Below are 20990 nucleotides of genomic sequence, written 5' to 3' on the forward strand. Positions count from 1 at the left end.
GATTTAAAAACAAAGGTAGTTACGATTCATTTTAGGTGACTCAGAGCACCTGGGCCAGGCAGGACTCAGGCCCACATATTCCTAGGCAGATTTCCTAACTCCAACTACTGACAGTTTTTCTCCCGAATTATCCCTAGACTTGCTTGGTTATGAGCACCACAGACACTTGCCTCCTTTTTCAACACAAATATATTTGCTCTTTCAGTAAGTTAGTTGTTGTTGTTTTCCTTTTAATGTAGAGAATGGAGGCCCAGAAATTCCGCCATACTTGTGACTAATGTATGGTTTCCGGCTTCTCCTATTAAAGTGGCTTTTTAATTTAATTCCAGTTGGACATATGTTAGCTCAGACAATGATGCCTCCTTTGGAAGCTCACATTCCTTATTAATCTCCTCAGGCAAAGGGAAGAAAACAAAAATGAAAGAGACATGAGTTAATACTCCAACTAATAGGAAGTCCCCTTTCTCTCTCCCTCCTTCCTCCCTTCTTTCTTCCTTCCTTTCTCCTCTCCACCAGAATTTCTTGAGCACCTACTGTGGGTGTGGCATTGTCTATGTTCTCTCATTAAACCTCCTAATGATGATGAAGTAGGTATTAATGACCCCTTTCAACAGGTGAGGAAACTGAAACATGTTTGAAGAAGGTAGATGTTTTGATTTTTTGCAGTCATGTTATTTAGCTCCAAAACCTCAGTGATATTAATACCCATAGGGAAAGATGAAACTGATCCATACACTTTTGTCAGAGTCCTATTTTAAGTTTTCTCTATACCAATGGCTGCTACACATGATTTCCTCCCAACCAATCACCAACATGCAGATTATATTTTCTGTGTGCCCAACGTGTATAGTGCCAGAGTAAAAGAGAGAGAAAGAGAGTTTCTGGTGCTTTTCTGTCCCATCCATATCATCAGATGATCAGGTTTCTCTGAAAAACAACAGCAATAAAGGGAAGTTGCCACTGTTCTGAGACAGTTTACAGCATTTGGCTGCAGAATTCTTCCTGCACTTGGGACTCCCAAACCTACTTCATGGAGAATGGGCAGACCCAAGGGTTATGAGGTATGCAGGTTAGGAGGCCAAGCTCTGGAACCAGACAGAGTTGGGTTCAAATCCCCATACTACCTACTTACAAGCTCTGTGCCCCTGGTCTAGTCTCTAACCTCACTATAGAATGGAATAATAATAGTTTATACCTCTCTAAAGCTTATACAGGATCAAGGAGATAATATATCTTATAAAATTTTTTTTCCAGTCCCTGGAATGGAGTAAAGGCCTGACAAATGTAGTCACTACTGTCATGATTGGGCTGTATCCCTCTGCACCCCTACTTCCTCTGTTGAAGTCCTGGGGTGGATGGGCATTCTCTAAGTATCCGTGGCAAGCAGATTCTCAGACGCCCCCTGGAGATTGCCACCGCCTGGAATTCATGGCCTTGTGTAAGTCCCCTCTGCCTGATGTGGGCAAGACCTGCGATTTGCTTCTAACAAACAGAGCATGGTGAGATGACCCCACTTTCATGATTAGGATGCCTGAGATTGTGACTTCTGTCTCATTAGCAGACTCTCCCTATTGCCGACTCAGCTGGCACGCTTCGATGAAGCAGGCTGCCACAGTGGAGCAGCCCGTGTGAAAAGCTGAGGGCAGCCTTTGGCCAAAATCCAGCGAGGAACGGAGGCCCTCAGTCAAATAACCCTGAAGAACTGGATTTGTCTAACAGCCGCAAGCGCTTGGAAGCAGATGTTTGTCAACTAAGCCCTGAGAGGAGACTCCAGCCCCGGGTGACACCTCAGTTGCAGCCTTGTGGGGCACCCTGATGCAGAGCAGCCAGCTAAGCCATGCCCAGATTCCTGAGCCACAGAAAACGTGAGGTAATAAGTGTGTATTGTTATAAGCCGCAAAGTGTGCAGCAATCTGTTAGGCAGCAATACGTAACTCATACAGGATCCAACTTCATTTCTGATTCAGAGCCCATCTCCCCTTAGCATCCTGCGTTTATCTCATTGCCTCATAGCTATTGGTTTTCTTGCTTGGTAAGCTCCTTGAGGCATTGTGCTTGTCTTTCCTTGTAGCCCTAGTGCAGACAGCAGGCCCTGGCACTAGGAGGGTGCTGAATAATATTTCACGACCCCCCAGGGCTGGGTTGTGTGCCCCATTAAGGGTTTCCATGACACCCGCGTGATAATGATGGTGGTGGCTTTTCAATCCTTACTGTGTGCCAGGCACTGAGACGAAGCCAGAGATGTGTATTTTTAACCAGCTTTCCGTGGTGATTCTGATTCACCGCCAGGCTACACCACTTGAAACAGTCTGTGGAAAGAATTCATTCTGTTCTTAAGAGAGTTACATACATAGCCTCCCTGATTTTTAAAAAATCTTTTTGTATTGCATACATACAGAAAACCCCACAACTCACAGGTATACGATTTGATGACTTTTCCAATGAGACACATCTATGTTACTACCCCAAGATGAGGACAGGGAATCTCCTCACTTGAGCTTCCACCCCCATTCACCAGCCCCAAAGGTAACCACCATCCTAACCCCATCACTACTTTTAGCTTTTCCTGCTCTAGAACTTTCTTTAAATCTGTACTACTTCGTCTGCTTTCTTTTGCTCAGTATCATGTTTATGCTTCTAACTTGTTAACATTCTTCTGGATTAAATTGGTAAAACTATGATTCAGAAGATTAGGAAGGAGGTGGAAGTCTGGGATTCGGAGAAGCCAAGTATTATACTTGGATTTTCCAAGAGACAGAATCACAACCTATTGTCTGCTCACCTTCCACCCACTCTGCGTGAAGCGCGAAGGGAGACGTGAGGAGACGGGGGCGTGGTTACAGTCTGGCGAGTTCCTGGTGGGGGCAGAGTGTTGGCTAAGGCTGGGGGCGTGGCTCCTGGGCGGCTGTTGGCGCCGGGGGCGGGGCCGGGCCGAGGCTTCCTGTCAGTGCCTGCGGCATCGCTGTTTGACCCGGAAGTGCTGGCTCTTTGGAAGCTGTCACGGCGGACCGCGGCGCCAGCGGCGGCCGCGGCACATAGCCGGTAATAGAGCCACCGAGGTGAGTGTGTGGCTGGGCCCTGCCGGATCCGGGGCACCGGGCCTGGGAGGAGCCGCGGCCGTGCCTCAGACTGCTTTGTGACTCTCCGCCTCCATGACAAGGCCAAGGCTATGCTGCCCTAGGGGTCTGAGTCTACCCCCTCTACCCATAAGAGGCCAGAAGTTTTGGGTTCGAGGCTCGACCCCCGAGTGACCCGAACAAGTCACGGCCCCCGTACTCTCATCCTGAGGTGAGAGGACCGTGAATCGTTCAGTTTCCTCGGGGTTCATTCATTAGTACAACAAATATATATCTAGCTTCTCCTTCGTGCCAGGCACAGATCTAGGCACTGGGACACAAACGAAACAAGACAGACAAGTCTCCTGCCCTCATGGAAGGTACAGACTAGTGGGAGGAGTCAGTCAATGAAAAATAAATGCCTAAGATAATTAAAGATATGATGGTAACTGGGGGAGTGAATACTTTAGATAGGACGGTCTGCTAAAGTCTCCGAGAAGAGTAATATTGAGATCAGAAAGGGTGATGACAGCCAGAGAAACAGGCAGCAGTAGTCCTGGGGATGCGCACAGGCCTTATTGTAATTGGTGATTGCACTCAGCTCCCCTTGTTAAGAAAGCCTTTTCCTAACTTTCAGCTTTGCTGTCCTGCATGTCACTGCGATTGCAGGTGGGCACAGACATTGTCATGATCATTGTCCTTATCCTTTTGGAACTTAAAGTTTATTCTTTGTCTAGTTAATTTCTGCCCATACCTTGGATGAAAACTCATATCTTCCTTGACAGCCTTCCTTTGTCAAGTCAGTTCTCTCTGTCACTGCTCCATGGGCCTTACCAACATAACATACACCATGGTGTTGAGTTTTATTTGTTGCCTGGCTATTTGGTTCATAGCTGTCTTTCCCTTAAAAACTGTAAGTTCTATAAAGGGCAGGACCAGGTCTGTTATTTGCGCTCTTTAGTATTCCCTGGGCTTCAGTGCCTGGATAAGATGTGCCCAGAAATATATGAGTGGATGAGTGAGATGATTAACATAGATGAGTGACATAGTCTTTGCTTTCCCGTGGTTCCTACGAGGTCTCTCTTGCCACCAGTTTATTGTCTTCTCTCTTCTACTTAGATGGCTCCTCAGTGCCTTCAGGTGAAAGGCCAAAATCTGTAGCATAGCATTCAAGGCTTTAAAAAAAATTGGCCCCATCTTTCCTATCCAACATCTCTCTATTTCTGTCATCCTCTCCCTGACCTTGTATTTTCAACTATACTAATGCCTTATTTTTTCTTCAAAGCCACAGGCTTCACTCGTGCTTCTCTTTGCTTGGAAGGCCCTTCCTTCTCATCTTCTGCTATCCTTCAACAACTGTGTTATAGGCCATTTTCTCTGTGACACTCTCCCTTTCTCTGCTGTGCTTGGTTTGGAAATTTCCTGTTATAGCTCTAATCATACCAAATGATAGTCATTTACTTACCCAGGACCCGGAAGGTATTCAGCGTTTGCTGAGTAAATGAGGAAGCTCTGCCTATTGTTGGCACTTGAATGATAACAAGTAAACTTTATTGAGTGCTTATTACGTACCAAGTCCTGTATTGAACACTTAGTGTTGATTACTTCTCACATCAGCCCTGAGGGGTTATGTACTATTGTCATCCCCGTTTCACAGGTGAGGAAGTCAAGGTTTAGAGAGGTTAAGGAACTATCTCAAGGTCTCAACATGGATAGAAGAAAGTAGGGCCAGTATTTGAATCCAGGCTATAGAACTATAAAGCTGTCTTTCAACCACCACACCAGCTTGGGTCTGAGATGCCCTTACAGGCGCTGGCTTGTAGGAGTGGATTTTTTCTGAAAGTAGGTGTTGTCATTACCTGTCTAAGTCTGGACTCTGGGGCCTAGAATTTAAAGGGCAGAGATTCTCCTCTTCCTGTGATTCTTTCCCCACACTAGGTCCCCACACTGGACATTCTCACTACTGTCTTTGGAAGGTAAGCATGGAAAGAACTGGGCCTGTGAGTCATTTGGACTTCTGCATGGGTGAGAAGACCACCCGCCTTCCCAGCATCGCTGAGGGTAGGGGCAGGGTTAGGAAAGAAGTATTTTCTAACATGTTTAGCACAAGAGACCCTGGTGCCAAGGCAGAACTACTGAGCTTCCATTCACCTTGACCACTAATGTATTTGCCCTGAGCACACCAGGGCCTCTCTTTGAACATCTGAGTATAATAATCTTTGTCATCCTTAGCTGGGTTGTTATGAGAGGCTTGTAAGATAGTAACTCAGTTAGAAATAATGTACATGCAACAGAGGACATTAGCAATGGTTTGCAAAACTAGAAGATTAAAGCTCACTCTAAGCCCCTTTTATTATTTTGCCTTGTGATTTTTTAGGCCACCTCACATGTGCGGGGACAGTGTGTCTGATTCACTGAGATTCTAGAGCTGGAACAGACCTCAGAGACTAGACAGACTGGTCCTCCCTCTTTATATTCCTCTAGGATGAATATCGTCAGTCTTTAAAGCAGCCCATGAACCAAGCAAGAGTCCTTATGTACCAAGCTGCTACCCACCTCCTTAGTTTTGCTCTTGCTCTTTCATCTACCTGGGGCACCCTTCTTCCCTGGCCAGTCTCCCATCAAGACAGCTCAGGCTTTCCTGATCCTTTAGGCTCTCCTCTAGAAATGCTTTCTTGAGAGCCGTGTCCCCGCAAGCTCAACTGTAGACTACACTCAGCACAGCGAATGGTTAAGAGCCAGCCTCCTTCCCCAACCACTAACTGTGAGACATTGGGCAAGTTTCTTATCTTCTCCGAGCCTCTATTTCCTCATTGGTAAAATGGAGATAATAATAGAACCAACCTTAGAGTTGTCGTGAGCTTTAATACATGTAAAGTGAGTTAACATGTATAAACTAAGTTAATGCTGAGGAAAGCACTTAGAACAGTTGCCAACACATGATAAGCTTGTTGCTCCTGAGGCTATTGTCGTCATTATTTTTGGATGTAAGCTTCCTCAGGGCAGAGACCCTGCCTTATCCGTGTGTCTTCCTAACACCAGGCCCTGGCCTGATATTAAAGATGTAGACACCCACGTGTGTGTGTGTGTATTATACGTTCAGTGTGTGTGTGTGTGTGTGTGTACCTTTACATAGATATGTATATTCCATATAACTCATGGCTGCCCATGCCCCTCAGCTTATCTGTGAGGGCTTAGGAGGTAATGGTTTCCTCATCCTGGCCTTGCTATGTCTTCATATTGTCGTTGAGACTGTACTTACCTTTTATGGCATGTCTTTTAAAGGGCATAATTCACTTCATTCCATGATGCAGCCAACATGCATGGCCCTCCAGCGGTCAGACCAAGTGATGCTGTGAAAAGAGCACGGGATAGGAAGACAGAAGGCGTAGGGACCGCCCCTCGCTGACTCAGAGGCTGATTTGGGTCTCTGTAGAAAGGAGCTCGCGCCGGCAAGTTTCCGAGAGCCCTGTCATCCTTGGTTCATCCATGTCCTTTTCCCCTGAAGCCTAGAGAGGCTGCAAAATCTTAACACACTCTACAAGTGAGAAAAGGCCCACTGCTTCAACCCTCAAAAGACTTAAAGTCTGGTTAGAGTTCTAAGAAAAGTATCCTCGTGTTCAGTTGTGGTTGTGCATCACACACTTGATGAGGCCACCTGTCTGCCGGCCTGTTTTGGCCATGGGAAAGGTAGCGGGAGAAGGAGAGCCTGGCCACTGTCTTCACAGAGCTCATAGGCCAAGGAAGGCACGGAGCTGGAGCCATAATAAAGATAATCTGGGCACTTTTAACTTTTAACCAGTACTTTTCAAAGGGGGTGGGGATATGTCAGCAGTCAGCTGAGGAGTGTACTCCTGAGTTGAGACCTGCTTTAGGTAAAAAAAAAAAAAAAAAAAGTCGCAGTCTGGATTAGTAGGTGCAGGAACCAGGCCTTCCGGGGGCTCTCATCAGGAGCTGGAGGCCAGAGGTTGCAGCTTCTCCTGGGATCATTCCCAGAGCAGGCCCCTGCGACCAGGAGCCTATGTGTCTGCTCTCTTCTTCCCATCCATATTCCTTTTAGGAGGGTCACGCAGCACAATGCCAGCTCTGCCCTTGGACCAACTCCAGATCACCCACAAGGACCTGAAGACAGGAAAGCTGAGGACTTCACCAGCGCTGGTGAGCCGGTGCCTTGAGGCCGTTCAGCCTGATACTATCATTCTAGCAATTTCAAAAGTGGAAAGTAAATTCCTTCTTTATCTGTTCCAAGAATGACCTCAGGGCCACAGTCAGTAATTCAGTAGCTGGGACACTACTAGGTCCTTCCAGGCCCAATGTCGAAGTTTCCGTTCCAAGTAGCAGCTAAAACTTGTGTAGTATTTTCCATGTCACCACCCCACACCTTCCCTCAAAGCATTTCATTTTGAATCAGAGTCTGATGACAGTTCTGACTAGCCTGAGCTGGCCTAGAAATGGATCCATCCCAAAGCGGGGTTTGGGCATTTGACCCTGCAGGAGGTGTTCAGGTTTCAGGTAGGCCTTTGTCAGAGCTATCTCAGCTGCTATCCACACTTCAGGGGGAACACTGATTTCAGAGGTCCAGCCCTCTTTTATCACAATGGGCTAAGAAGTGCCACATACAGGCTCGGCAGGGCTTGTGAGAATGAAAAATAAGGAGGCTGTGAGCATGCCGATTACCAGCTGCAGTGAGATTAGAGCCACGGAGAGGTGCCAGGCTGCTGAAGGAGGAGACAGACGTGGGGACTGGAGTCCCTGTACCCACTTGCTGTTTTCCCAAGAATATGAGCTTACTCAAACAAGGTGGAAGTATTTTCCAGGGGCTTGAGTAAAGTCATGGGAAAGAGAGCTTGGTGTTTTATTTCCTGCTTTCTGGATAGCTTCCTATTACTTCCTAACTGCTCTCTAGTAATAGTACTTAACATTCATAGAGCACTCGCTCTGGGCCAAACCTTTCCAAACATTTCACCTGGATTATCTCATCTAAGCCGTACCATAGCCCTTTGAGTAGGTATTTTGGTCGTTGCCATTTTACAGATGAGGAAACAGAAAGTTCAAGGTCACAGAACTAGGAAATTAGGGGAATTGAGATGAGAATCCTGCTAGGCTGACCCTAGAGCTCATACCCTTAACCTTTCTGCTATAAAACCTCTTGTTTCTTTTTTATAACCTTTTTATGTGAGGAGGGTAATATCAGAAAATCTAGAACTGTTCTGTCCAATATGGTAGCCATTTGCCACATGTAACAATCGAGCACTTGAAATGTGGATTATTCAATTGAGGAACTGGGTATTTATTTTAATTTTAGTTAATTTAAATTAAAATAGCCCCATGAGGTGAGTGGTGGCCTGTGCAGGTATAGAACAGTTTCGTTATTACAGAAAGTTCTGTTGGACAGTACTGGTTCCTTGAGTGATTGGGTCTGATTTTCCACCTTGGTCCTTCCCCTCATACTGAACACCTAGGTTGCTAGACTGAAGGCTCCATAAGATGGGACCTGGTGCCTTCTCTTTATTCTGGTTCTAGTGCCAGAAAAAATTCAGTGAAAGAGTTGAGGACCCCAGCCAGCCATTGTGACAGGCACTGGAGCTACAAAGGGAAAAGACATTGTTCCTGCCCTTGAGCAGCCTATGGCCTGAGAGAAAAGCAGACCAGTAGCTTCTCTACAGTGTAATCAGGGTTGTGATAGAAGGAAGTTCTCCAGGCTGTTACATGAGCAGAGATTCTGGGCTGCTGATCCAGACTGAGGGGTATATGGAGGGCAGGGAGGTCTCAGGAGTAATGGGAGGGCATGTGCATCCAGGGAAGGCTTCCTGAAGGAGGGGGATCCTGAACTGGGTATTGAAGGATGAATAAGCAGTAGCCAGGCAGAACAATGAGAAAAGGGTAGACCTGGCAGGAGGACCCAAGTATGCTGTTTTTTGAGGTTCTGACTCCTATACCAACCACCAATCACTTGAGGTGGAAACAGTATCCCACGGGCTTTGAGTTAAATTTCACACTCAAATTGGCTGTGTGACTTCAGGCAAGTTACATAACCCCTCCATGTTTCAGGGTCTAAAAAGAGTAATAATGGAACGAGCTTTGTGTGGTGGCTACGAGGATTGGATGAGGTGTCTGAATTAGCGCTGTGCCTAGAACATAGTGAGCACTCAGTAATGATGGTGATGATACACAGTGATAGCAGTGACAGTGACAGAAACATTGACTGGGAGCAGGATGGGAAGAGGGATGAGCTGAGGGAGACGGCTGCCTGATGAAGGAACAGTCTTGTTAGCCATGCCGAAAGGGTTACCCTGCTGGCCACTGGAAGCTCCTGGAGATTGTCCTCAGGTTTGTACTCACCCTGTATTTTTCTCTTTAGTCTGAACTTGGAACAAGAGGGTCTCTAGCCAAGGGTCAGCCACCATGCTGCCTTTGCAGGGAGGGTGGGTGAAGCTAATGTTTATTGAGTAGCTACTGTGTGCACAGTGCATACTGGGTGCTATTGAAGATTGAAAATAAATGAAGTCTTGGGCCAGAATGGGTGAGTGAGCTTTTGAGGAAGACAAGACTCATTTAAGTGGGACATTTGGAGAACAGGGCAAAATGGTTTCTTATCAAGATAAGCAGAAGTTTGATGGGCAGAGAATGTTCAGAAGGCTTCATGGGGCAAGTGGGACCCAAACGAGGTTTAAAGGGTGGGGCCTGCTGCTCCCTGCTCTAAAATCTTCCATGTCCCCCATTACTTACTAAATAAAGTCCCTATTCTCGAGCTTGGCATTCAAGGTTCTTCAAAGACCTTGGCAGTATCTGGTCCTTTATTACCTCTATTCTTTCCTTTTCCCAACCAACAGATGTATATGGAGAGTGTGCTGGGAGCCAGGTGCTGTTCTAGGGACTGGGAATGTGATGAGCGAAGCTCAGCTGCCTCCAGAGACCTATAATCTGTCGGGGGAGGCAAACTAGGCGGGCTTTCCCTTTGTATATAACTTTATTAGGGTATCATCGAAGGAAAATAAACTGTACACATTTAAAGTATACAATTTGATCAGCTTTGACATTTTTATACACCCATGAAGCCATCACCATGATCAAGATACTGAACACTTCAACCACTCCCGAAAGTTTGTTTATTCCTCTCTATAATTTGTCCCTTCCTCTGTCCCCATCCACAGCAACTACTGATCTGAAAGCACTTTTGATGCAGTTCAAGTGCTACAGTCAGGGAAGCACAGAGTGCAGGTGCTGGGAGAGCCCAGGTAAAACTCTAATCTAGTCAGGGGTGGGAGTTGGGGAGACTTCCTGGAGGAGGTGAGGTCAGGGCTGGGGTCAAAAGGACAAGCGGTGAGACCAGGATGGCACGTGGGTACCGTAGGTCATTTAGTAGTCTGCAGTGTAAGCTTTGGTTCAAATCTTGCCTCAGTTGCCTCCTTAGCGCTGTGACCTTGGCGTAGTTCCTGAAGCTTACTGAGTCTTTGTTTCCTCTTCTGTAAAAAAAAAAACCAAACAAGCAAAAAAGAATACTATCTCCCTTTTAAATATTTGTCATAGATTTAAAAAAAAAAAAAAAAAAAAAGGCCGTAGGACATACCTACTCCCAGCTGGTGCGGGGCAGGTCCTCCATAAGCGGTGGATTTTATTATCATTATTTCAGTGTTCTGTCCCTCCAAATCCATCTCCTACCACCCCGTGCAATCTGTCCCTTCTTTGTTAATGGCCCATTTTTATACCTCCAAAAAACCACTGTTTCTTCATCTGAAAAATCTTTCTCCTTCTCCAAGGCCAGCTCAGATGCTGCCTGCTCTGGGAAGCTAGGAGGCCCTTGCCCTCCAGGCACAGTTAATCCCCTTCTGCACTCCCACGGTCCCTCTGCCGGTTTGAGCTGTCGCTTCCTGTGTATGCTCACTTGATGGCTCAGATGTGCATCTTCCCCTCTGTATCGTGGTGTCTGTGGGCACACAGATGCTTCTCTTCACGTGCCCCCCCCACACCTGGCACAGCAGGGTGCCAGCCAGTGTTTGCAGGACTATAAGGAAAGTAGAATCTAGGGGCAGTGGGGTGTGTTTCTGTTTCAGAGTGGAGGACAGGTGAGTAGCTGGGCCTGGGAAGCAACCTGAGAGGTGAGGTGTCAACAGAGTGGTGGGGGAGCTTGGAACCCAAGGAGATTGAATTTAGACCCTGGAGAGTGGTTTTGAACTTGCTTCAGTCAGTAGGATTCCTTTTTCAAAAGATTTGTACCTGGAACCCCGCTGTATAAATTCTAATTTAAATGGGAAAGATCCTGTAGACCCACCCAATGGGTGGCCCCCGAGGAATGCTTGTGGAACCCAGACTCCACAGTTTGAAAACTTGCATTAGACAGAGGAAGGCTTAGGTGGCTCTCAAGGATACTGACAGTCAGTCATGATTTTCCTGTCCCCCTGGACTGACAGACCTGGAAGCCGGTGGATTGTGATTGATAACAGCTGAGATGTTACCTGGCCTTCCTCCTATTACCATTTCCCCTGGAGAAAGCAGCCCTTATGTAGTCAGGGGAGAAAACTGAGCTCATCGTCTCTTCTTTATGGTGAACAAAGTAAGGTTTGTTCACGACAAGGTAGGAGCTGGAAGAGAGAACTTGTAATTCTAAGCCAACACCTACAATTACTTGATTACAGCATCCTTTCTTAAAAAAAAAATTACTGACTTTTTTTTATTATTAAAAGGATAGAGCATGATACACACAGAATGATACCATTTTTGTGAGAAAGATGAAAACAGCTAAACAAATACTTTATATGAGTGTACTTTAATATAAATGCCTAGCAAAGGTCTGCAAGGATACTCACCAGATGGGAGGACATGAGGACTGGGAGTGTGGTCCCAGGCGGCTCACCTCTGCAGTGTTGTAAATTTTTTAAAGAAAAGACGTTTCACTTGTGTAACTAAAAATAATTTTTAAAGTAATACATGTTTTTTTTTTTTAATTGGAAAGATAATCAAGGCAAAATCCCACCCCCCCAGCAGAGATAACCACTATCAGCGTTGGAGTGTCATCCGCCCTACACTTTTTTAGCCTGTACCAGTGGGTGAATGTGTTAAATTTATCTATCTATACACACTTAAAAAAAAAAAAAAACAACCCAAAACTGTTGATATTAAATAGAGAGGTTTGTACCCTGCTTTTTCTTCCCTTAACCTTTCCCCCTGTCGTTAAATAATCTCCAAATGGTTTTTAATGCCCGCCTCCTGTTCCCTGGATGCAACCAAGCCCCTTTGTTAGAGACACTTGGTTCTTTATGCCTAAAAGCTCCTTGGAGGGTCGCCGGTTGGAACAGCCAAGTGTTGTCATTGCTGTGGGTTGGCAAGTGGGCCCTCGCTGACTAACCTCTGCCACGGTAACACGTGGTTTTTGGATCCGTAGCACCCTGAGCAGAAGGCAGACCGGTATTTTGTGTTATACAAACCGCCCCCTAAAGACAACATTCCCGCCCTAGTGGAGGAGTACCTGGAACGCGCCACCTTCGTAGCCAATGACCTCGACTGGCTCCTGGCCTTGCCTCACGATAAATTCTGGTGCCAGGTAACATTCTATCAAAATTAACGCTAAGACAAAGCACATGACATGCCATTTGGTTGGTTGCTGCTGTTGTTTCTCTCCCCCTAGGAGATGCTTTCTTCTCTACTTTTTTCACTGGATCCTTACCAGCAAATTGTGGTTTGGATTGCTCTGTCTTGTGTCACAATCTCAATGATGTTTACGCAATGCCTTCTAGTGCGTCATTTTAGAAACTTGTGTTTAGCCCTTGCTCATTCATACCTCCTTAGTCCCTTGGGGTTGGAGTGTTTGCCACCGGCCCGGGCTGATGGGCTACGAGCCCTTGTGCAGTCCCCCCACAAGCCCTGGGGCCTTGGTAACAAATCCTTGCTCTCCTCTGTTGCCTGGCTAAGGTTATCTTCGATGAGACCCTGCAGAAGTGCCTGGACTCCTACCTGCACTATGTCCCCAGAAAGTTCGATGAGTGGGTGGCCCCGGCCCCTGAGGTTGTTGACATGCAGAAGCGCCTCCACCGAAGTGTTTTTCTCACCTTCCTCCGAATGTCCACTCACAAGGAATCCAAAGTAAGTCCCTGATCCCGTGACAGTTTGCCAGTGACACCTAACACCTCTGTGCCGGACTCTCCGTCCCTGGGAAGGAAGGCTCTGGAAATATTGAGTTTCCTCTTTGTCTCCTCTCCACCTTTATTCCCACCACTGGGGAAGAAATCTGTGCCACCTCCCTTATCCTGTAATTCACTAGGTCAGCCTGTGTTACACCCACTGTTTTCATCAATGGGAGCCGAGGGCCCTTTGCCAGTTGACGCGTGACTTTGCCTTTTCTTGTGCGTCAGAAGATGAAAACAGTGATTCTGATTTTTCAAAGGAACTTGTACATGTTTTTTTAAAAACCTCGACTCCCCTCCCCCCGATTTTAAAAATAATAATACTGTCTCTGAACAATACAAATATTATGGAAATTTTTTGTCAATAGTGAAGTTTACCTAGAAAATCCCCTCCCCCTAAAATAACCACTTTTAAGGTGCATATTCCTTTAGGGTTTTCCTTTTTTTCCCCTCCCTTTAAATAAGCATGTGTATCTGTGCATGCATTTATTTTAAAAATAGGATCTTTTTTAAAAAAACATTTTTAGTATGGACATTTTCAAATATACACAAAAGCATAATGAACCCTATGTGCCCGTCACCCAATTTCAACAATTATCAACATTTTGCCGATCTAGTTTCCTCTCTCCTAAAGAGTTTTTCTTTGTTTCTTCCCGCCCCGGAGTATTTTAAAGCTATCCCAGACATCGTGGTAATTTATCCATGAATATTTTAGGATGAATCCCCAACCAACTGTTTCATAGTGTACTTTTGCTTCTTTTTATGTTAAAATGAAGAATAGCTATTTCTCCAGGTCAATATATGAGTCTCAGACATGTCCACAGTGTGGACGGACCTTTATTAATTATCGAGCCCCTGCCGATGGACCTGAAGGTTGTTTCTTGTGAATTTGCTATTACTTTACAATGCGTCTGCTTTCAGAAAGTCTCTCATCCTTTCTCTGCACTGTTCCTTAGGAGCACTTCATTTCCCCCTCTGCATTTGGAGAAATCCTCTACAATAACTTCCTGTTTGACATCCCAAAGATCCTGGACCTCTGCGTGCTCTTTGGAAAAGGCAACTCGCCACTGCTCAAGAAGATGATAGGTGCGTAGGGCGTGGGGCCCGGGGGGGGGGTGCACAGAGATGGCCCCCACATGCCAAACTAGAGGTTCCAAAGGTAGGCATCCAGATGAGTGCAGGGGGATTCGGAGTGGCGGTGGTGGGTGGTGCTTGGAAATGACTTAGATGTGTGTATAGCAACTCTGAAATAAGCGGCTGGGTGGCGATAGGGGAATGGAGACGAAGACGTGTACCTCATGGTTCCTCTAGGACCTTGGAGTCTTAGTATTAGGCCATGTGTTAAACAGTAGAAGAAGAGGGGGAGTTTGCTTCGGTGATAAGAGTGAGAGCGGCAGTGATAGCTAACCTTTATCTGAGTGCTCACCGAGGGGCTGAGCATTCCTCATGTGTCATCTCAGCCAGGCCTCACGGCAGCCCTGTGACACAAGTGCTGTCATCCTCCCCATCTGCAGATAAGGAGACTAGGGTTAAAATATAAGGGACTTGCCTCAGAGGCCATGACTAATGAGTGGCCAAGCTGGGATTTATGTCACAAAGGCCTGACTCTCGAGTTCTTGTTCTTTTTTTAAAAAATTGATTTGAGAGAGAGCCAGAGAAACATCGATTTGTTGTTCCACTTATTTATGCATGCATTGGTTGGTTCTTGTATGTGCCCTGACCAGGGATCGGACCCACAACCTTGGTGTACTGGGATGACGCTCTCAGCAACTAAGCCACCCAGCCAGGGCCATCGAGCTCTTGTTCTTTGCCACTCCCTGCCTCAGGGATGCTGAGGGTGCCTCATAAATGTCGTGATTTGCATTGTTTCTGAGAACAGATGAGGGCAGAGTTCCGAGAGGACTCTGGGTTGTGAAAGAAATGAAGTCAGCAGCAGATCCTGTCAGAAGGCAGTGGGCTGGAAGGTTCGATCAGAGACAGAAGCTTTGTTGGGGTGCTACAGAGGGAACAGCACCCATGGCAGTTCATGGCATTGGGCCCTGCACAGAGGTACTTGCCCCGGACACCCCTGTCAGCCTTCTTCACCTTAAGATTGTAGGACATAGTCTTCCCATTGCCCATTTGCAAAGCGGAGTTACTCCTTATAATGGTTTCCTTCCTTTTTTTCCCTAATAATAAAGGTAATGTATGTTAATTTAGAAAATTTGGGAAGAATACTAAATATAAAGAGGCAGGAAAGCAGTTACCAAATTCCTGTACTTAGAGACAATCATTTGGTGATTATTTCCTTCCAGTCTTTTCTCTATGTATTTTTAAAAAAACATATCAGAGCTAATGTATATGAAATTTCATATCCAGCTTTTTTATTAGAACAACCTCTGGTTTCTCATTCAAATCTAATTTTTGCATGATCATTAGTTAATTTATTTTCTCAGGGAAAGACCCTTACTAATTTTATTAAAGACTGAGAAGATGGTGTGAGTGAGCAAAAAGCAAGCATGCTTTGTTAAAGAAACAATTATTAGGCCAGTTTAGTTAGAGTGGAGCATTCTGGGAGACAGGGGGAGGGCCAGGTCAGGGAGGACTCAGTGCCAGGCTTGGGGGAGTGATATTACTGGTGGTTCAAAAGGCAGGCTCTCGAGGTAAACTGCCCAGTTCACACCCCAGCTCTATTCCTGGCTATGTCACATGGTCACTCTAATTGGCTAATTGTCAATTAGCCACTCTAAGGCTCAGTTTTCTCATCTAAAAAGTGGGAAGACTAGTGACTTACCCACCTTATACGATGGTTGTGGGGATTAATGTGAGGTGGTGCGCAGCACAGTGCCTGGCACATTATAGGCCCTTGGTAAGTGTGAGCTCTTATGGTGATGAGACCGTGATAGTCAGTAGGAGCTTGGAACAGGGTGGGGAACTATCCGGTAACAAGGTTAATCTGGCAGCACATGGGCGGGGAGAGTGGTGACAGGAGGCCACAAAGGAGGCTAGTGGTTCCGTGTGGCTTTGAAGGTGAGAGCCAGTTGGGCTGCTGGGGTGGAAGAAAACATCTGGGAGGCGGAATAAAGCAGGGCTTAGTGAGGTCAGCTGGAGAGGAGAAATCTTAATGGTTCGGGAGAAAACCGGTGTCAGTTGCAGGAAAGGCCTTTGGGAGGTGGCGGCGTGCATTGTGAGTAGAGGCAAGGTCAGCATTAGATCTGCTGGGTGTAGAATGCTGTGTGGATTTGGGGGAGATGACGCATCCAGACGGGCAAGGGTGGAGGGAGAAAGCTCCACCCTTGGTGCCAGGCTTCCTAGTCGTTTGAATCACTGACTCCTTTGAGAATCAGGTAAAAGCTTGTCTCCAGAAAAATGTACCCCCTTATAGATTTTGAAGTGTTTTAGAACACCCTCATTCCCATATTGAGAACCCTATACTGGCTTATTCTTTGGCTCTAGAGAATGGTTAACAGAAAAGAGGGCAGGACCAGGCATCAGGAATCTATTCAGTGTGTGTATGTGTTGTCTGTGTGTGTTGGGGGTGGGTGTGGAGAAGAGGCCTGCAGGCACAGGAAAGAAGGAGGGAGCAAGGAACCTGGCTGATGGTCCTTTGGGCAAGAGCCCAGTCCTTACCCTGCCCCTCACTCCCCCTATGCCCCGCTTTTTTTAAGCCACAAGACTGGTATTGTGAATTAGCAAGTAATTTTGAACGCAGGTCCTTTCAGTTGGACTCTCTTGGAGCTGCTTTGCCAAAGCAGGAGTACACTGGGCCTTGGCCTGTCTGGACGGCACTGATCTCTTTGGCAATACTTCCCATTCACCCTGGGCTTCTGGACTGCTTTAGTCTGAGGAGGGACATTTCCAAGGATGCCATTGCTGTCCCATACCTTTTAATTATTTCTTTAAGAGATCCAAAGTCAGATCTTCACCATAATCAGAATCAGATAAAGAAAGGAAAGGAACTTCAAAGTCCCCAAGGGTAGATTATGAAATGTGATTTCTTTTGATGCTTGTTAAACATCGCTGTTACTCACGCTTAAGCATTGGGAGGATTATGAGAGAGTGTCTTCCACCACGCCAGGTGGTTGGGGTGTGGAAGGAACCGTAGTGTGGCCCTGGGAATTATGGGAGGAGACCTGTTCCTGATGCCTGGGTTAGGAGACACTACCTGGAAAAGGTGACTTCTGCCTTATGGGAGGACACTTCATGCAGAAGGAGGGGACAGGGCTTATTTTCTGAGACTGGGGATGGTGTGCGGGAGGAGGTGCGATGCCAGGAATGGTGAGAGGATTGCCAGAGATGCCAGCAGAGGCCAGATCTCACAGGGCCCTTTCTGCCTTGGTGAAGAGTTTGGACTTGACCTTGAGGATCCCGATAGGAGGGTTTTATGAGGAAGAGCAGAGGTTGCTGGAGAGACAGCTCAGTCACTCCTTGCCTGTCAGGAGTAGGAGGTGGGCACAGATGGTCAGGGAGTACCTTCACAGGTTGAGGGATCAGCACCCATCTGGAGATGGGAAGTGCTGAGCAATTATGCTGATAAAACTCAGCTTTCTGGAATCAAGGAACAAAGTAGCATCCAGGAAAGTATTTACAGAAAATCCAGCCACCTAGGTACTTGCTCACTTATCCAGCACCATCTGGCCTTTGCATTTATAAATCCTCTGGGATGGGGTGAGGGCAGCAGAGTTTTCAAGAAAGAAACCAAGGACAGACCTGCCCAAGGACAGAAGACACCTAGAATTCAGAATGCCCTGACCATCAGCTAATCTTAAATGCAAGGATTAGAATGGGATGAAGAACCCTGGCCTCTCAGGGCGTTGGCATTTGCATGTCACATCCCCACTAGCTGTGACTCTCCCTACCCCCTTCGCCACTTGGGCAGTCAGATCCTTTGGTTTCTGTTCCAGTTACCATACGCTCTAACCTGCTCACTCACAGCAGCAGCGCTGGGAGAACAGTAAACACTCAGAGAGGAGCTTCACTTTATAGAAACAACTGCAAGTGGGTGGTGAATCTGTCTTCAGGTCCCTCGCAGGCCTCTCACCTGGGAGTGGGATCCATTAGTATGACTGGCATATTCAAAAGCAGAGGGTGAGAGAATTTCCAGAGAAATTTTTCCTTAGATCCCTTCACATTATTGGACACGTGGCCTGGCAAGAATCCTGGATTTCGGCATCCAGGTTTCTTGAGCAAAGAGATCATATCTCCTCATTTTCCTGGATGACTAACTCCCACTTCCAAAGGCAATGCTGTCATACAAGGCACAGTGCCCAAGTGTGATCACTCCCTGGGGATGTCAGGCAGAGCAGGTTTGACCAGGGCAGGCCTTTTACGTAACTTGCTAGGCAGAGGTGCTTATAAGGTTAAACTGTGCCGAGCAAGTCCCTCCCCCACCCTGGGGAAGTTTCTAGGCTGGGCCAAAGCTCTGGTGCCAGCAGGGCCTGGGGCCAGGACTGCTCTAGTTCAGGCAGGCTTAGGAAAGGGAAGAAAGGTCACAGAACATACTGGCAACCATTTGTAATGTATCCTCTCCACCCCCACTCTCTTTTCCCAATTCCTATCTTTCTCTTCTCTTTTCAGGAAACATCTTTACCCAGCAGCCAAGTTACTATAATGACCTGGATGAAACCATGCCCACCATCCTTCAGGTACCAGCTCTGCACCCTGCCCAGGGGAGGGTGAGCTTGGGAAGCAGACCTCTACCCCACCTGATGGTGCACCTTGACTTTCCTGAGCCCGGGAGAAACGTTTACTCCCCACACCCCTGTGGTCCCACCTCCGCAAGGTCTCAGTGTCCCGCTCCTCACCACACCGCTTCCACTTCGTTCTTTCCCCTGCTGAACAGGCTGAATCTAAGGGCTGTCAAGTACTGTACTCATGCAAAAGAGCTTGGCTTGCGTTTTGTGTTTGCTGATAGCCATAGCCTCTAAGACTACCCCTGTAAGAGAGCTAGGTTTCTTAAATAAGAGCATTAAAGTTTTCTAAAATAATTTTATGAAATAATAACGTCCATTGTGAAATACTGGAAAGTATAAAAAAATAGAAAAAGGAAGATAAATGTTCCCCTGTGGTTCCATCCCATCACCAAGAGATATCCATCATCATGGTAACTTTTAGAATACAGTTGTCCCTCTGTGTCCAAGGGTTCTGCATCGGAGGATTTAATCAACCGTGGATTGAAAATGCTTTTTTATGCCCTGGCTGGTGTGGCTCAGTGGACTGAGGGCCAGTCTACCAACCAAGGGGTGACCGGTTCGATTCCTGGTCAGGGCACATGCCTGGGTTGCAGGCCAGGCCCCCAATAGGGGGTGTGTGAGAGGCAACCCACACATTGATGTTTCCCTCCCTCCCTTCTTCTCTCTCTAAAAATGAATACATTTAAAAAAAGAAAAAAAAATTTAAATGCTACATTGTTGCTGATGTGGGCTATATAGTTAGGCCAATGATGGTTGTTTCTGTGCTAAAAATGTACAGATCTTTTTTTCTTGTCATTAAAATTTTTTTTTCTTATTTATTGCTTTCAGAGAGACAAAGAAAGGGAAGGGGAGAGAGAAAGAGAAAAAAACCTTGATTTGTTGTTCCACTTATTTATGAATGCATTGGTTGCTTCTTGTATGTGTCCTGACCAGGGATCGAACCCTCAACCTTGGCGTGTTGGGACAACACTCTGACCAACTGAGCTACTCAGACGGGGCTGTAATTTCTTAAACTGGACAGTATTACCACTATGCATATAGCGTTTGCATTGAATTAGGTGTTATAAGTAATTTAGAGATGATTTGCAGGGGTGTCCAACCTTTTGGCATCTCGGGCTACACTGGAAGAAGAAGAGTTGTCCTGGGCCACACATTAAATACATTGAGACACATAATCAGAGAAAAAATCTCATCATGTTTTAAGTAAATTTACAATTTTGCGTTGGGCCGCATTCATAGCCATCCAGACCGCGGGCCAGAGGATGAACGCCCCTGAAGTATATGGAACGATGCGTGTAGGTTATATACAAATATGCCATTTTATATAAGCATCTTGAACTTATAAAATAATTCACAAGACTTGAGCATCTGGGAATTTCGGTATTGCCAGGGCCCTAGGACTAATTCCTGAAGGATATCGAAGGACCACTGTAGTTATCCACTAGTGTACTTAAAGGTGGCATAATCAGTTAAAGATTACATGATTTCATGATCAGCTCTGTTTTCCCCTCACTGTTGATTTGTCTTTTATTTCAATATAGTTCCTATAAATACCATCTACAGGGGAATCCAAAAACATATTTGTATTGCTGAATGTATCTCTTAAATGTTACCATACACTTGCCCAGCCTCTCCGGTCAGATAACATCTGCAAGATCCCAGGGCTTTACATACACTTTGTCTTTTAATCCTCACCATAATCCTATAGAAAGAATATCCCCACCGTCTCTGTTTTACACAGCTTCCACTCTGACCCTACTCGCAGAGAAGGTCACTGTCTCAGCTGGTGTCCCAGGAGCACTGGCATAGATTCCAGAGTCCAAGGCAGTTTTCAAATCACCCATCCCTGGCTGCAGGACGGAGGTCCTAGCTGTTGGTCCGACAGATTGTGGGAGAGTCACCTCTTGTATTTCACAGGTCTTCAGCAATATCCTCCAGCACAGTGGTTTGCAAGGGGACGGAGCCAGCGCCACACCCCAGAAGCTTGAAGAGAGGGGCCGGTTGACCCCCAGTGACATACCCCTCCTGGTGAGGTTGCCCTTCAGCCCAGCCTCCTACTGCCTAATAGAGGACCCAGCAGCTTCTCCCCCTGCTTATGCCCCTTTCCGCAATTCCACAAGCAGCTATTCCCATCATATTTA

The 20990-nt window shown here is 46.4% G+C and overlaps 1 protein-coding gene and 1 long non-coding RNA gene across 4 annotated transcripts in view; one reads left to right on the forward strand and one right to left on the reverse strand.

Annotated features, from left to right (window-relative positions):
- Positions 1–768: 768 nt before the first annotated feature.
- LOC123480423 (uncharacterized) lies at positions 769–2869 on the reverse strand. The gene is made up of 3 exons (XR_006656433.1): positions 2783–2869; positions 2212–2309; positions 769–927 (listed from the first exon to the last, which is right to left on the reverse strand). It is a non-coding gene; the product is annotated as an uncharacterized lncRNA (long non-coding RNA).
- Positions 2870–2943: 74 nt separating this feature from the next.
- ASCC2 (activating signal cointegrator 1 complex subunit 2) overlaps positions 2944–20990 on the forward strand; it is a 37908-nt gene continuing 19861 nt past the window's right edge. For 2 of the 3 annotated variants that reach the window (XM_024566880.4, XM_071221900.1), the window contains exons 1-7: positions 2944–3059; positions 7117–7214; positions 12439–12597; positions 12966–13136; positions 14134–14263; positions 18734–18801; positions 20767–20877. In XM_024566880.4, the coding sequence (XP_024422648.2) occupies positions 7134–7214; positions 12439–12597; positions 12966–13136; positions 14134–14263; positions 18734–18801; positions 20767–20877 (720 nt within the window). In that variant the 5' untranslated portion in view covers positions 2944–3059; positions 7117–7133. The other variant, XM_024566882.4, reaches the window with a different exon arrangement.

Source organism: Desmodus rotundus, chromosome 7, assembly GCF_022682495.2.
Source record: "Desmodus rotundus isolate HL8 chromosome 7, HLdesRot8A.1, whole genome shotgun sequence".
NCBI lineage: Eukaryota > Metazoa > Chordata > Mammalia > Chiroptera > Phyllostomidae > Desmodus > Desmodus rotundus.